General features: G+C 39.0%; 1 protein-coding gene across 1 annotated transcript in view; it reads right to left on the bottom strand.

The window, feature by feature from the left end:
- RALBP1 (ralA binding protein 1) overlaps positions 1 to 17,841 on the bottom strand; it is a 57,632-nt gene that overhangs the window by 21,100 nt on the left and 18,691 nt on the right. The window contains exons 2-3 of the mRNA XM_032875760.1: positions 3,219 to 3,517; positions 812 to 1,270 (exon numbers count right to left, since the gene is read on the bottom strand). Coding sequence (XP_032731651.1) covers positions 812 to 1,270; positions 3,219 to 3,462 — 703 coding nt within the window. The 5' untranslated portion in view covers positions 3,463 to 3,517. The remainder of the gene's footprint in view (positions 1 to 811; positions 1,271 to 3,218; positions 3,518 to 17,841) is intronic.

Genomic DNA, 17,841 nt, shown 5'->3' with positions numbered 1-17,841 from the left:
CTATTCTTGCCAAACGTGAAATTTTAATTTTCACAGATAGGGAACATACATAGATGGAAAATCAATTTTACTCATCTATGGAACAGCTGCACGCAGCTGACAAAAGCATTCACATTTGGGCCTAAACATTAAGCAAGTAACATTTGTATGTCCCTTAGCCAAACTCAGGGAAGAGGATTATGTTAATAAAAGTGTCTCGCGGGGGGGCGCATGGGCAGCTCAGTGGGTTAAAGCACTCTGCCTTCAGTTCAGGTCATGATCTGAGGGTCCTGGGATTGAGTCCCGCATCGGGCTCTCTGCTCAGCGGGGAGCCTGCTTCCCTACCTCTCTCTCTGCCTGCCTCTCTGTCTTTGTGATCTCTGTCAAATAAATAAATAAACAGTCGTTTTAAAAAAGTGTGTCGTGGCCAAGACGCATTGTTCACCCAGATACCCTTCCTTGTCCTGCTCATCTCCCTCACAACACTGAGCCCTGCTCAGAGAGGAAGGAGGCGGGAAGAATAAAGCACAGTCTGAGCACACCAGAGGGAAGGGACGCTACTCAGATGCTTTGCTTTGACTCAGGGGGCTGCTCCCAACTGTGAAAACTAGTGTGGAAAGCCTCCTAAGGGAAGGGAATATCACAGAAAAGCAAACTGTGGACACACACACACACAAGCTGCGGGGGATTTCAGCTCAACTGGAAGGATGGAGGAAATGGACAAGACTTAGGACCCATGCCACAATTTTCCTCACAAGTCGATCATTCTCCTTCCTGTGAAAAACAGAAGTGAATTTTCAGACCACCCAAGAGGAGTGCATGTCCCCAGTACCTGACACTCTGTAGATGCCTTCACACTTCATGCCGTACTTCTCCACATAATCCACGCACTCGCGGAACACCGCCGGCAGCCGGATGCCGTCGTACATCATGGTCCGCTCAGCTGCATCAGTCAGGGGAACTCCGAAAATGGGCTTGAGATTGGGGACATCCATCTGAGGCACCTCTGGCTCCTGAATTGGCTTCTTCTTTTTCTTCTTTTCCTTCCACTGTTTAACAACATCAGCTGCTGTCAAGTCTTTCGACTTCTTCTCTTTATGTTTCTCTTCTTTGTGCTTTTCTTCTTTATGTTTTTCCTCTTTGGGTTTCTCTTTTATTTTAAAATCCTTCTCTTTCTTTTTAGAAAAGCTGGGCTTCTTAAAAACATGGATTCCCTTGGACCTTTTCATTTTGGAAGGACTTTCAGCTTCATCTCCAGAGCTATCTTCCTGAAAGGCAGCATAGCCTTCAGCTGCCGACGAAGTACAGGAAATAGAAGTCATCTATCTTTTAATGTCAACCCGGCCATAAACTTCCTAAAAACAGGACCTAAAAAAAAGTGCTACCGGGCACTGGCTACCTCGCTTTTCACTCCTGGCCAGTGCCTCCTGGGTACTGCCAGTAATGAAACAGGTTTCTTCTCGGGTCAAAGGAGATGAGGCAGTGACATCTCCTGACCACAAGAGAGGGAAATGCAGAGGACCAGTTACCTTTACGACTGGTTTTAGGTAGAGTTTTGGCAAACCAAGTATTATGAATACACAACAAAGGATCTACAGAGAGGGCTAATGAAATATAATATAATAGAGCTTTTTCTCATCATCTGACAATGTGCTCGTACTTACTTTAGATTTTTTTCACACATTTGGTCCCTGTAATTTGAAGCAGTCTGACACCATGACACAAATGGCACTGGTGTTTGGAGGCTCTGGTACTTCCCCTATCACACCCCACCCTCCTGTCACTATCTTGTTAAGTTCCTTCTGGAGACTGGAGCAGGGACTGAAGCCTCAGGTGGATGAAGGACAGAGCCAGGAGATTCCCTCGCCTCTGGGTGGTGGCCGATGCATCCACCCATTTCCCAGCATCACGAGCCCTGGTTTCCACACTGACGCTTTGTATCATATTAGAACTATCCTAGCTTGGTTTTGTTGCCTCCAAATATAATTCTCCTATTCTTTTCTTTAGCCAGCTGCCTTAAAAGCTATTTCATAACAAAGATAAAAAACTATTTCACAAATGACACTCTATTTAAAATACTACAATCAGAAGGGCGGGAACATGGAGGGCATGATACCATGATATAAAGCCAATGCAGTTCTCAGACAATGCTGGTGTGAGTGTAAACTGGTACAACCACTTTGGAAAACTGTTTTTGCATGATCTACTACTGCTAAAATGAGCATGGCCTATAAGAGAGGAACTCCAATCGCAGGCACACACAACAGAAATGTATAAACACCTGTGACACTCACAGAAGCCCTATTCATGAGTCAAAGAAGGCAAACAACCAAATGACCAATAACAGCAGAGTACATTCTAGTATATTAATGCAACGAAACAAAATCAGGCAATAAAAAATGAACTAATTACTGTCACGTTAAACAACATGGATGACTCTAACAGATGTAACTCTGGGCAGAAGAAACTAGATGCAAAAGGAAATATGCTTAATTTTTATAAATTCAAAATCAGGCAGTTTCAAGCTATATTGAAAGAAGCTTTACCTCTGGGAAGGGTGGGGGATTCCCTTTGAAGGGATAATGGAAGGGAATTTCTAGGGTGCTGATAAGACTCTATTTCCAAATGCTTCTAATTACAAGGACATATATCCATTTTGCGATATCTCATTCAAGTTATACACAATGTGTCCATTCTACCTCAGTGTTATGCTTCAAAAAACAAATTAACTTAAAAATACCATAAAATTCAAAATAAAGCAATACTTGAAATAACTCAACTGATCTGCTTTTAACATACTAAAGAGCTATGCTTAAACAACCCACCTTTCCTACTGAATAGGAACTATAAATAGAATGCATTATGGTATTTGCTTAAGACAAACAAATAACTACTTTTTTCACAGTTCCAATGAAGTGTAGTACCCCAAATGGCTTACACAACCTAGCCAAGAAAGTAAAGTAAAATTCCAATATCTACTTCTTATACATTATTTAAAATAACCAATATAAGAAACTTCTACCAAAAAACTTTACCATTTGTGGAAACTTGGTATTTTTATTCACAAGAATAGGACCCTAAAATACAACTCTAATATACAAAAATTGAGACCCAGAAAAGTAAAGAACAGAGAATGTCAAACAAGAGTCTTTGGACATATTCCAGAAGACAGCAGGTAAGGGATCAGAGTAAGAGTTTATCTAAAACATATCAAAAGCATAGAGAAAAATGGCACTTACTCCTTTTTTCTTTTTTCTTAAATTTTCCTTTTTTCTTCCCATGGTCTTTCTCATCATCAGATACTATGTCAGGAGGTTCATGGAGGCTGTCATGGGGAGGCGAGGGCTCGCCGGTGCGGTACAATCCAGGGAACTTAGTAGGGCTGATCTCCTCAGAGCTGGGGGTTCGGGTAAGACCACTGCCATGCTCCACCCTGCGGTGTTCACTGGGGCTGCTGGTGGGGGGCAGGAAGCACTCAGTCATTCTGCCTCCCTGATGAGACAGTGAAGAGGGTTTCTCTGTTACCTATCCATTACACCTGCACATAAGGGAAAAAGGTCATCAACACCAACCAAAACACAAAAGCACCAAACACACACAAAACATGGTGAGTAATCTTGCATTACAAATCAAAAATATTTCTCTTCATGACCCCTCTTTAGAAATATTCATTCATTTTATCATCTCAAGTTATATTCCATTCATCAAACATTTCAATCCTCAAAGAGCTTTTGTAGAAAGCACCACCTAGCTTAAGTACTAGAAAAATAAACCAAATGAAAATCAGAGTTCTCAAAGTAGTATACAGAGTTTCTTTTACAAAGAAGTCCCCCATTGTAAGGGGTTTCATTTTGGTGGCTACATAAATCTTACTATTTTCTTTAAGGTTATGAACAAACAACTATAAATAATAAATTATAAAAACAACTTATATAGCTATGCATGAATAGTTCAGAATCATTATTAAAATTTACAATAGCTGTAGTGATATATTTGATGATTCACACAATAACAGATGCTTAAATTCTATATTGCATGATATTAAGTCATTTCTGTGTTGATAATAACTATTTTATTTTGTACTGCAATTTTGTTGAAAGCAACAAGGGAGCCCTTATTGCTCAATCCTAAAATACAAACAAAATAGATTCACTAGAATGGACACTACAAAGGACAAACACAGTAAGAACTCAAGATTTGTTCACTTTTTCTTCCTTAGAGGTTACAGTCCACATACAGTTTCAAAAGTTACTTGGATTAGTTCTTATTCCTCATTAATATACTTATGATATTCATTTGGAAAACTATTAGGATCACTTGTTTCTCTTTGCAGTTACTTTTAAGGTTATTTTGCAATCTAAAAAATCCACAAGCCCTAAATGACAAGACCTTTTCTTTTTTTTTTAATTGATTTTTTTTTAATTTTTTTTAAAGATTTTATTTATTTATTTGACAGACAGATCACAAGTAAGCAAAGAGGCAGGCAGAGAGAGAGAAAGGGAAGCAGGCTCCCCGCTGAGCAGAAAGCCCGATGTTGGGCTCGATCCCAGGACCCTGAGATCATGACCTGAGCTGAAGGCAGAGGCTTTAACCCACTGAGCCACCCAGGCGCCCCGACAAGACCTTTTCTGACCATGAACACAGTCAAGACAAGCAAATATAAGAAAAAAAAATTTTTTTTAAATTGCAATTTGCAACAGCTAAGTTCTTTAAACTGCAAAGAGTTCTTACAAATCAATAAAAATATGAACAAATCAAGATACCTACACAAAGGATATGATGTAACTCATAGAAAAATGACTAATATCATAAGAAAATAATGTTCAAGTACAATTCTAATTTTTTAAAAGATTGATTATTTATTTATTTATTTATTTGACAGAGAGAGAAAGAGAGAGAGAGATCACAAGTAGGCAAAGAGGCAGGCAGCAGGGGGGGGGGGGGGGGGAGCAGATTCCCTGATGAGCAGAGAGCCCGATGTGGAGCTCCATCCCAGGACCCTGAGAACATGACCTAAGCTTGAAGGCAGAGGCTTAAGCCACTGAGCCAGCCAGGGACCCCCAAGTACAATTCTCATTTTTAAACCATAAAATAAAACAGTAAGTTACCAATTTTCTAACATCAGACTGTAAAGAACAAAATAGTATATAATACCAAATATTTGTAAAGATACAAACAGAGAGGGACTCATGAGAATATCTACTAATAATATAAGTATAAATTAGCAGTCTTTTTTGAAATGCAATTTGGCAATATATACCAAAATACAAAATGTACTCTCTGATCCACTCATTCTTTTTAGGAATCCTCCTGATATACTTTTACAAGAATTCAAAGACATGCACCTGAAAATATTTACTTCAACACTGTAAAAGCAAAAACGTAATGATCTTAATGGCTATCTATAAAAGATCAGTTAAATTATGACTTATCCACATAATGGAATACAAATTAATACATACAATTTATGAAAGCATTAAAGAAACAGTTAACTACTGTTAACTCCTGAAATGGTAACAACAGGAGGAAGAGAGATTTTTTTTTTAATTCCTTCTACATAGTCTGAAACTTACTGTGTTCTTTTATTATTTTTATTACTATGGTTGTTTTAAAAAATGCACAGGCCGTGTTTTTTTAATTTCATAAAAATCATGCAGTATTTAAAATCACATTTTTAATACTATTTAATAATGTGGGGGAAAACAACTTTACAGCACAATATCAATACTGAAGTATATAAACATAATGTAAAAAAAAAATTCGTAAAAACAGGGGTGCCTGGGTGGCTCAGTCGGTTAAGCGTCTGATGGGTCAGGTCATGATCTCAGTGTTGAGAGATCAAGCCCTGGGTCAGGCTCTGCACTGGATGCCTAGCCTGTTTGGGATTCTCTCTCCCTCTTCCTGCTCACGCACATGCACATTCTCTTTTTTTTAAAAAAAAAAAAAAAAAAAAAAAAAAACTCATAAGAACAAGAGAATGTTAATAACAATTATCTCTGAATGATAAGATCATAGGTGACCTATGTTTTCTTCCTATCTTCCTGCATTTCACAATTTTTCTACCCACGATGCACTATTGCTCACATAATCAGGAAAACATAAAAAAGAGCAGAAAGTTCCATTAAAGGATCTGTAAGCATTACTCTAATTTTGTTTTTGTTTGGCTTTTTTTTTTTTTAGAAGAACAGGTTTTCTTTTCAACCAAAGGCATCGTAAGTTTGTTTGTTTGCTTTTTAAGATTTTACTTATTTATTGGACAGCAAGGAGAGATCACAAGTAGGCAGAGAGGCAGGCAAAGAGAGAGGAAGGGAAGCAGGCTCCCCGCCAAGCAGAGAGCCCGATGCGGGGCTCCATCCCAGGACCCTGAGATCATGACCTGAGCTGAAGGCAGAGGCCTAACCCACTGAGCCATCCAGGCCCCCCAAAGGTATCACAAGTGTTGACGATCACAGGATTTGAGAGTTTAGGCAGAGCTAGAGCCCAGCAGCCTAACAGTTACACATTACAGGTGAGGAAACTAAGCTCCAAGGACCAGGGAAGCCAGAACACAGCTGCCAGGAAGAGCACAGCTGTAAACTACAGAAATAAACCTGCTAATAGGCATTCCTTCCACACTGAGCCATTTTGTCTTATGCTCCCCTGGCTTTGTGCACATTGTCTTCATTGCAGAGGAGCCCGCCCTCCTGCCCGCACTTCTGCATGGCCAATGCACACTTATCCGTCACCATGATGCCTAAAAATGGGTATGAAGAATCTTTTTGAAGTGATGGAAACAGCCTAGATTTGGATGGTGGTAAAGGTTACAACAAACTGGTTGATTTACTAAAAATCACTGAATTACACACTTAAAGTGGGCAGATCTTATGATATGTAAATTATACCTAAATAAAGCTGTTCTTTAAAAAAAAAAAAAAAAAGGAACAATTACCAGCAACATTTTATCCAGGAATCCTCCCTCATCACTCCTTTTCCATGCTCCCAAAATCTCCGAAACACACCTCCGGCACGGCAAGCCCTGTGCTGTTTTAATTGCCTGGGCACCCATCTGTTCTGTCCAGCAAATTTGTAAGTTCCAGCATTTAACACAACACAGGCATTACAGGAGGTACTCAAACATTTACTTAATGAACTAATTAGTTTTTTCCATGTTCTTTTTTTTTTTTTTTTTAAAGATTTTATTTATTTATTTGACAGAGAGAGATCACAAGTAGGCAGAGAGGCAGGCAGAGAGAGAGGAAGGGAAACAGGCTTCCTGCTGAGCAGAGAGCCCGATGCGGGGCTCAATCGCAGGACCCTGAGATCATGACCTGAGCCGAAGGCAGCGGCTTAACCCACTGAGCCACCCAGGTGCCCCAGTTTTTTCCATGTTCTTAACATACTGTGTACTGCCGATGAGACAAAGACTAGAAGTGAACCCTTTGCCTTACATTTTAATTAAGGAAACAAAGCAATGGAACCCAAATTTTATTTGAATTCCTGTGGCTTCAGCAACATTCACATACATTAACTAAACTTAGTACATCCTGTGAGAAAAGAAGTACTTTTCCATGTTCACAAACAGGAGTGGGTCACAGTGACTTACCCTAAGTCACACAGCAAGAAGGAAAACTGGGATCTACCCTGAAAGCATCCACTCTTCCCATTACACTGCCCTTCGTGTCGACCATGCAGAGCAGAGGACATGCATGCCAGGAGGAATGGCGTGGTACAGACACAGGCAGGAACACAGGGCTTATTTGTGGGATGGCAGCAAGCCTGCTCTGATGGGAGCAGTTCCTGGGAAGGGCAGGAAAGGCATGGAAAGACGAGGTGGGTTCTGACTGAATGCCAACTGAGAGCCCAGCTGAAGACGTCAGCCTTGACGTAGCCGAGTCCTAATTCCAAAGCCAGCAAGCAGCAAAACTGGCAGTAAGAGGAGTAAGGGCAGGAATATGTACAACCAAACGCCACACAGATTTGGGTTGTTCTCTCCTGTCCTACAGAATTTTGTAACCTATGTCTACACACACACACACACACACACACACACGTTCTCCCAGTTCATTTGTTATCATTACTCAGTTTCCAGCCTAGTCTGGTGGAGAAGACAGGTTTCCCCATAAAGCGTTCAACAGATTATCTTGCAAAAACTACTTAAGACAAATATTTGTTGACTTGCCTCCCCAAGAGTTGGGAATGAGTAGAAGGAAGGGCAGCAGCTAACAGCATACATGAAGGGTGAAGGCCTGAGTGCACAATGATTTTAAAACATTAATATGCTTCCATTAGGACACACGGGAGCACTGGAGGAGCCACTTCACCAAATAAATGGGCAGAAGCAGCCCTAGAAGGTCCCTGGTAAATTTGAGTATAAGTAGCCTAAGGTAAGAAAATAAAACAAATATTAGAAATTCCTACTTCTAAGGCAACAGAAGAACTGATGTAAATTTGTAAAGTTTTGAAAAAAGAACACTTATCCCTACTCCTCTTGGTAAGTACAACTAAAAATCCTGAATATTAGTTAAAAAAAAAAAAAGACAATAAGACTGACAGATAAGAAGGCTGGTGGTTAGGGACCTCAGGATTTTTTTTTTTTTTAAGATTTTATTTATTTATTTGACAGAGAGAGATCACAAGTAGGCAGAGAGGCAGGCAGAGAGAGAGAGGGAAGCAGGCTCCCCGCTGAGCAGAGAGCCTCGATTTGGGGCTCATCCCAGGACCCCAGGATCAGGACCTGAGCCGAAGGTAAAGGCTTTAACCCACTGAGCCACCCAGGTGCCTCAGGATTCTGAGAACAGAGTTGGGAGTTTCCAGAGTTTTCTTCTTGCCTCTACATCCCAGAAAACATTTAAGATAATAGTGGAGTTAGTAAATAGCTCCAGGCAAACACCAGAAAAATCTGTAGCCCTGCCCCTAATCGCACCAGTAAGAAGGAGATGAGAGTTGCACCCTAAAGGGGTGCCCCAGGTGGGGAGCTGGGCCTTCCACACCTGCCAGCTGCTAGGAGTACTCTGCTCTTGCAAGGGTGTTAATGGAGACCATGTGAAGGATCTGGACTTCCATCCCAAACTTAAGTAACTAAGAGCCCCACTCCACTCCTGCTGGGTAGTCTCAGAGGAGGCCTAGAGAAGAGTCAGAATTTTCAGCATCACCCAGCGGTAATGAGGCCACCCCACCTCAGTGTCAATGGAGACCACACTTGGAAGCCAGAAGCAAAGGAGGAAAAGAAAACCTCCAAAGAAAAGATTAATTACACAGAAAACAAATTGCAATATAGAACTAAAACCAGTAATTACACTATAGGCAATGAACTAAGCAGTCCAATAAAAAGGCAGAGAAAATCAGACTGCACAAAAAAGCAGGATTCAGTGATACACTGTTTATAAGAGATCTACTTTAAAGATAATTATTATACAGAGAGGTTAAAAGTAAACGAATGGTAAAGATACACCATACAAACCCATAACGTCAGAAAAGTGGAGTGACTGCAATACCAGACGATAAATTGCAATACAAGAAGCCCTGCCAGAAATAAAGGACCTCCCCACAATCACAAACGACGCAATTCTATACACGTACATGCCTCATAACAGAACTCCAAATACATGAAGCAAAACTGACAGAACTACAAAGAGAGAAACAGACAAATCCCCATTTATCTCAGAACTCTCAGTAAACGACAAAACAAGCAAATACAGGCAAAAATATCTCAGGGGGAACACAAAAAGCACAAAGCACAAACCATAAAAGAACAAAGTGATAAATGAGATTTCATCAAAAGCTAAACCATCTACACATTGAAAGAAAATTAAATTAGGAAAATTAAACAACAATCCACGTACTGGATGAAAATATTTGTAATATATAAATCTGACAAAGAACTCATTTCTTTAGAAAAAAAATGAATGTGTATACATACAACCTAGAAGGTACATATTATCTTACAAATCAATAAGACAAACCAATCACAAAATAATGAGCAAATAATAACAGCAAGCAAAAGATACAGATACTTCACCAAAGAAAATACACAATGAAAAAGCACATGAAACAATGCTCAATATCATTATACTCTTTAAGAAAATGCAAAGTCGGGGTGCCTGGTTGGCTGAGGCATTAAGCATCCACCTACCGCAGCTCAGGTCATGATCCAGAGGTCCTGGGATAGAGCCCTGCATTGGGCTCCCTGCTCAGTGGGAAGCCAGCTTCTCCCTCTCCCACTTCCCCTGCCTGTGTTCCCTCTCTGGCTGTCTCTCTATTTGTTAAATAAATAAATAAATAAATAAATAAATCTTTTTTAAAAAGTACATTAAAACCACATTATTTCCTACAAACCTACTACACAACCACTAACATTAAAAGGACTGGCAGTACCAAGGGTTGACATGAATGTGCAGCAACTGGTATTCTCATCTGTTACTGACAGTAAGGTAAAACTACATAGTCACTTTGGAAAAGTACTTATTAGTTTCCTATAAAATTAACATACACTTTTTAAAAAAAATTTATTTATTTATTTATTTGTCAGAGAGAGAGAGAGAGAGAGAGCACAAGCAGGGGGAGCAGCAGGCAGAGGGAGAAGCAGGCTGCCAACTGAGCAAGGAGCCCGATGCAGGGCTCAATCCCAGGACCCTGGGATCATGACCTGAGCTAAAGGCAGACACTTAATGACTGAGCCACCCGGGTATCCCAATATATACTTCTATCACCTAACAATTCCACTCTCAAGAGAAATGAGAATGTAAGCACACACAAAGACTTGTCAATGAAAGTTCACAGTACCTTTATTTATGACAGACAAAAACTGGAGATGACCCCAATATCTATCAACAAGCGAAAATTAACAAATTATCATACATCCTGATGAAATATTATTCAGCAATAAAAAGGAGTGAATTACTGATAAACACAACATGAGTATCAAAAACAATGAACCAAAGAACCAGACACAAAAGAACACACACTGCATTAGTCCATATATATGGAATTCTAAAACAAGCAAAACTAATGTGTAGTGATGGAACGCCAATCAAAGGTGCTCCTGGGACAGACGTGGTCAGCCAGAAAAGTGAATGCAAAGAAGTACAAGAGAATGTGGGGATGATAAAGTGTTCTACATCATGATCGTGGTGATGGTTTCATAGGTATTCACAACTGCCAAACCACAAAGAACTGTACACTTCCAACTGGGTGCACCTTACAACATGTAAGTTATACATCAATAAGGGGGGAAAAAAAAACAAGCTTTTCAAAAGAAACTGACAAGCTGATCCTAAAATTTTAGAAATGCACAAAACAGAACAGCCATAACCATCTTGAAAAGTGCAGTTATTAAAGCTAAAGTAATCAAGATGGCATGGTATTGGAGTACAGAAAGACAAATAGGTTGGTAGAACCAAACAAAATTCTGAATGAGACCCACATGTATGCAGTCAATTGATTCTCAATAAAGGTTCCAAAGGTATTCATGCAGGAAAGGAAAGTCTTCAACAAATGATGTTGGATAACCGTATGGAAAAAAAGAGAAGCTCAAGACACTCTGTCACATTTCATACATAAAATGTAATTCATGATAAATCATATACATAAAATTTCAAAGTTAATAACTATAAAACTTCTAAAGAAAAACAGATTTTTAAGATGTCAGGCTAAGAATTTCCTAGTCACAACCAGAAAACATTAACTATAATATTAAAGATGGAAAAATTGGACCTTATGAAAAGTAAAACCTTCTGTTCATTAAAAAACACTATTAAGAAAATGAAGTCAAGCCAATATTGGAAAAGACATTTACAGAATATATACCTGACAAAAAATGTATATCCATAATATATAAAGAACTTCTTACAATTCAATAATAAAAAGGTAAACAATCCAGGAAAAAAAATGGGCAAAATAGTTGGGAAAACAATTAACAAATAAAAATATATGACTGGTCAAGAAGCCCATGAAAAAAGCTCCAACTCACTAAACACCAAAGAAGTGCAAATTAAAACCACAGTAAACTATCAAAAACACCATCTAGAAAGGCTAAAATTTAAATGGAATGAGATCATTCCTAATGCTGGTGAAGATAGATGTGGGACACCAGGAAGTTTTAATACACTGCTGGTGGGAATGTAAAATTTGACCTCTTTGGAAGTGTTTGGCAGTATCTCTTGTTAAATCCTACTATATTCCACTACTGCGTATTTACCCAAAAGAAATGGAAATATATCCACAAAGGCTTACGATCAGAGTAACTTTATTCATAAAAACTAGAAACATCTACATTTTCATCAACAAGAGACTAAATCAACTACAATATACTCAGGTTAGCATTTTTTTAAACATTAGCATTTTTTAGAAGGAGCAAACTACTCATACACACAACAAAACATGAATTTCAAGTCAGCACACCTAGACACAAAAGATCACATAATGTATGATTCTGTTCATGTGAAGTTCTGAAACAAGGAAACTTACCTCTGTCAAAAGAATTTAAAACTGTGGTTGTGGGGGCGCCTGGGTGGCTCAGTGGGTTAAAACCTCTGCCTTCAGCTCGGGTCATGGTCCCAGGGTCTTGGGATCGAGCCCCACATCAGGCTCTCTGCTCGGCATCGAGCCTGCTTCCCTTACTCTCTCTCTGCCTGCCTCTCTGCCTACTTGTGATCTCTGTCTGTCAAATAAATTAAAAAAAAAAAAAAAAAAAAAACTTGTTGTGGGGTTATGGGGCAGAAGCAAGCACTGAGGACAAAACAGCAGGAGGGAATCTTCTGGGTTGACAGCTATGTGCCATATCTTAACAGGCATATGGGCTATATGTATGTACACATTTATTAAAACATAATAAACTATATATTTCATTGAATATCAATTATATCTCAATAAAATCTCTCAGAAGGGAGCAAGCCATGGATGCTATACATAGAGATGACTGTGATCACAAGTCATTAAAAAATATAGATCTTCCTTTTCGAGAATGTTGCTCCTCCCACCTCTACCATAAACATCCCACCACCCCGATGCCCCACATCACAATAGAAATGCCTCTTTTAATCTTTCCTAAATGAAAGCCTGTGGCTGGTTCCTGTATAAAAGAGTAATTTCTCTCCAGAGAGAACTGCAGGTAAAAAAAAAATGGGTTTTTTTCATCACCATAGTTTTTAATGAAGAAATTTGTTTAAATCTGTGAAGGGAAAAATGGGCATGGAAAGGCAAAATCTTAGTAGTAAAGTGGTTAAACAAATTGAAAATACACAATAATGCACAATAATGAATAACTGAAAGTGCACAATAATGCACAAACATTAAAATATTAAAGTATGTATGTGGCATATAAAATACAGTGCAGATGCATGAGTTGCACTACACTAAAGGTAAAAGATGTTACTTCAAAAGAATCTGACAAAAAGCACTAAGTTAAAAGTGTAAAAAGCACTTTCACAGTTATAATTGAGGTAAAGCAAAAAAAAAAAAAAAAGTTTCACAAAACTAGACTCAAACCTAACTAAGTGACATAAAAACATTCAGTTTTTCTCCAAAGAACTAGGATATACATTATTCTTAAAAAAGTCTTTTCTGCTCAGGTACCAGTATTAATCGGTATATGTAATAAGAATCATTCACCCATGCAAAAGGACAAAATAATATAGAGAAGAAAGAAAGATTGCTAAACTCTCCCGAAATGAGCTTTCAAGAATAACTCCAATAATGGTTTAATGGTTTATTAAACTTGATAATATCAACACAGAAAAAGACCCAGTCTAGAAAACCAATAACCTGCTGAACTAGTTTACAAGTCAAACAAATTCAGCATTTTATAAATATTCCTTATTAATAAATACCAAGCTAAAATTCAGCAGAAGCAGTTTTTCCTTGTTTTTACAGTTTTTAAAAATAAGCTGCAAACTAAGACTCTCCAACCTAAATCTGTAATAAGAGAATCCAAATACTGGCTCATTAATGTATTACATACTGATCCTCTACCCAGTATAAACCTATTATTTGAAAATGCCAAATTTTGTGAACAGTATCTGCACCCACAATACATTTTGTCCTTCAAATGAAGAAATTTTCTCAGAATTAAAGGACAAGAGTGCTCAGACCACAAGAGACCACTAAGCACCCCACACAATAAATGAAGAGACCCACACCAAGGCACATTAGGAAGTTTCAGAGCACAATGGGATAGAAAGAGGATACTAAAATAGATTCCTCCAGAAAGAGCAGTTACAAAGGATCAGGGACAATTTGCTAACAGGAACACTGAGAATTTAAAGACAATAAAGAAAACAGCTTCTAAACTCTGAAAGAAAATTAGTTCCAACAACCATTCAAGCATATAGGTAGAATAAAGAACATTTTCAGGCACACAGTCTCAAAGAAGGTACTTCCCATACACTTTCTCAAGAACCCCAATGACTTGAGTTGCAACCTTGGAAAGCAGCAAAGGCAGCCCCAGGAAAAGCAGGCCTGTGACCAACTAGTGACACGGTTCACAGTGACGCAGGAGGAAGAAGAGCTCCCGAGGACAATGGGATTTACAGACCTCTGACCATGTGGAAAAGAACAGTAAGATCTGGCAAAGAGCTGCTGGAGCTTTTGGAATAAATCTGTCATAGGAACAGAACAGAAAAGCAAACTGAAAATAAAAGCTAACCATTCACTGTTAGGAAAAGAAAAAAGTAGATGAGAAAATGAAACTATAGAATAATAGCCTACTGCCTGGCTTGGCATTATATAGTATTTGTCCAGTCATCATAATGAAAACAATGAACAGTGATTCAATCAAACACTGTGATAGGCATGACTGTATCAGAGTGCTAAAGGGAAAGAATTCAGGAAAGGCTATGAGACCTAAATTGTCATCTACAGTAACACCCAGTTAATACACCACCCCGAAAACTGGTTATCTAAAAAAAAAAAAAAAAAGGAGTTTTAGTATATCATTTAGAAATAAGGAACTACCAGGGAACCTGGGTGGCTCAGTCGGTTAAGCGGCTGCCTTTGGCTCAGGTCATGATCCCAGGGTTCTGGGATCGAGCCCTGCATCAGGCTCCCTGCTCAGCGGGGAGTCTGCTTCTCCCTCTCCTGCTCTGCCTACTTGTACTCTCTATCTCTCTGTCAAATAAATAAATAAAATCTTAAAAAAAAAAAAAAAAGAAAAGAAAAGAAAGAAGGAAATACCAAAAAAAAATAGCTAAAAGGAAAAAATTAAGACTGCGGGGGGCGGGAGGGTGTACCAGAATGGGACAGGGTTTTACACTATAAGTCTTTCAGTACTGCATTGGGGGGCCTCCAAGATCACCCCACAACCCACATAACTTGGCAGAGTCATACTTGTGGCTGAGATTTATGACATGAAAGGATACAAAGCAAAAACAGCAAAGGAAAAGGCAAGCGGAGAGAAGTCCATAGGACACCAGGCTTAAGCTTCCAAGAATCCTCCTGCAGTGCTATCCCAGAAACCAGCTAAATGCTCCCTTCCAGCAACAGTAACATGTGAAGTACTGTCTGCCAGCAGCTCCTTAGACTGAGCCCAAAGTCTCTGTGGAGCCTACCACGTATCAGAATTCCAGACTCCCGGAAAGAAAGCAGGTATTCAGTGGAAACCGCACCGCTTTTACCAACAGTTGAGACACAGTATGCCACTATTCTCATTTAGGAAAAGTTTTACACACTGTAGGAAACTTAACAGTCAAGTTCTCCAACGCCAGCCAAGAGCAGACTTTGTAGGCAGGTCTTCTACAGCCAAAAGTCTCAGCCTCCTGTAGTAACTCTATACCAAGTACTATTTGATATCTTAAACTACCTTATAAATTTTTCTGATATAATCTTAAAACAAAAACCTTGGGCGCCTGGGTGGCTCAGTCAGTTAAGCATCTGTCTTTGCCTCAGGTCTTGATCCCAGGGTCCTGGGATGAGTCCTGCATCAGAGTCCCTGTTGAGCGAGGAGTCTACTTCTTCCACTACCCTTACCCCCTCATGCTCACTCTCTCTCTCAAATAAATAAATAAAATCTTAAAAAAAAAAAAAAACAAAAAAAAAACCTTGAGGGGTGCCTGGGTGGCTCAGTGGATTAAAGCCTCTGCCTTCAGCTCAGGTCATGATCCCAGGGTCCTGGGATTGAGCCCTGCATGGGTCCTAGGATCGAGCCCTCTCTCTGCCTGCTTCTCTGCCTACTTGTCACCTCCATCTGTCAAATAAATAAATAAATAAATAAATAAAATATTTTAAAAAAAAAAGAAAAAACTTGAAAAAATCATGTCTTACCAAAAAGGAATACTGCCAATCTTATTTTAAAATCAAATAAAAGGGACACCTGGTTGGCTCAGTCAGTTAAGTGTCTGAGAATGATTTCAGCTCAGGTCATGATCTCAGGGTCCTGAGACAGCCCCACATTGGGCTCCATGCTCAGCGGGCAGTCTGCTTGCGATTCTCACCTTCTGTCTCTCCCCCAACTTGCATGCATGCACGCATGCACGTGCATACACACATACACACACACTCTCTCTAATAAATATTTAAAAGATTAAAAATAAATAAATAAAAGAAAAAGGGACTTCTCTTAAAATATGAATATTGTTGGGGCGCCTGGGTGGCTCAGTGGGTTGAAGCCTCTGCCTTCGGCTCGGGTCATGATCTCGGGGTCCTGGGATCGAGCCCCACATCGGGTTCTCTGCTCAGTGGGGAGCCTGCTTCCTCCTCTCTCTCTGTGCCTGCCTCTCTGCCTACTTGTGATCTCTCTCTGTCAAATAAATAAATAAAATCTTTAAAAAAAATATGAATATTGTTGTCCAAGAAAAAATTTTTTAAGTTTATAAACAAAATGGGACAGATAAAATCCTTCAGATGAAGCAGATAAAGTTTAAAGCAGCTCATATCATCAACAGTGAAATTCCTCGCATGATAGTATGTTTGAGGTTTATGACCTGTGGCCACGAAATACAAACTAGTATTCACATTTACAGGCTTGACAATAATTTCTCATGCATATCTCCAAAGAGCAACTGCCATGCAATTCAGTTGTTATATAATTAGTCCTTTTAAATCTACTAACATTTGTTTAGGGCTGTGAAATAGAGTCTTTACTCTTCATGTGAGTTGTTGTTTCTTTTCTGTACCCATCTTATATATTATCAGGCTTAATCTTTAGTTTCTCCCCTAACCCCAGGAGCTTATCCAAACCAATATACATTTAATTAGAGTTGCATGTGCCACTCACAGAAATTCACTGAATGACATAATGATTTCATGTCTTCCACTCAGATTCCCAACATTCTCAGTGTCACTGACTAAAACAATATACATAAGACAAAAAAACCCAACAACAATAAAATAAAAATATACCTAAGCCAAGACATATATGTAAAAGAAAATTTAAAAATGTAAAATTCTGAAGTTCCCTCCAGTGAAAATGGAAGTATGAATGCCATTTCAATGCTGACATCTAACATACAACTAATGACAAGAAAACAAAAAAAAAACCCTAAAGTTAATTCAGGAAATTGACATAATGCAATCTGTAAACTCAACCTCCACATAAGACCAAAATCTGAAGAACATAAGAAACAGATTCATAACTACAGAGAACAAAACTAATGGGGGCCAGAGGGGAGGGTGTGGGCGGATGAGCAAACGAGTAAAGAGGAGGAGGAGGTACAGGCTTGCAGTTATGGAGTGAATAAACCACAGGGATGAAAGGTACAGCACAGAGAACAGAGTGGATGGTACTATAATAGCATTGTGTGGTGACAGATGGTAGCCACACTTGTGGTGAGCACAGTGTAACATACAGACTTGCGGAATCACTATACTGATGAAACTAATACAACATTTGTGTCAACTAGACTTCAATATCAAAAATAATAATAAAATAAAGAGCATAGTTTGAAAGTGAAA

This window comes from Lontra canadensis, unplaced genomic scaffold (assembly GCF_010015895.1).
Source record: "Lontra canadensis isolate GAN:19392208 unplaced genomic scaffold, GSC_riverotter_1.0 scaffold57, whole genome shotgun sequence".
NCBI lineage: Eukaryota > Metazoa > Chordata > Mammalia > Carnivora > Mustelidae > Lontra > Lontra canadensis.
The sequence above is the reverse complement of the archived record's forward strand: the minus strand, read 5'-3'. Positions and strand labels throughout refer to the sequence as shown.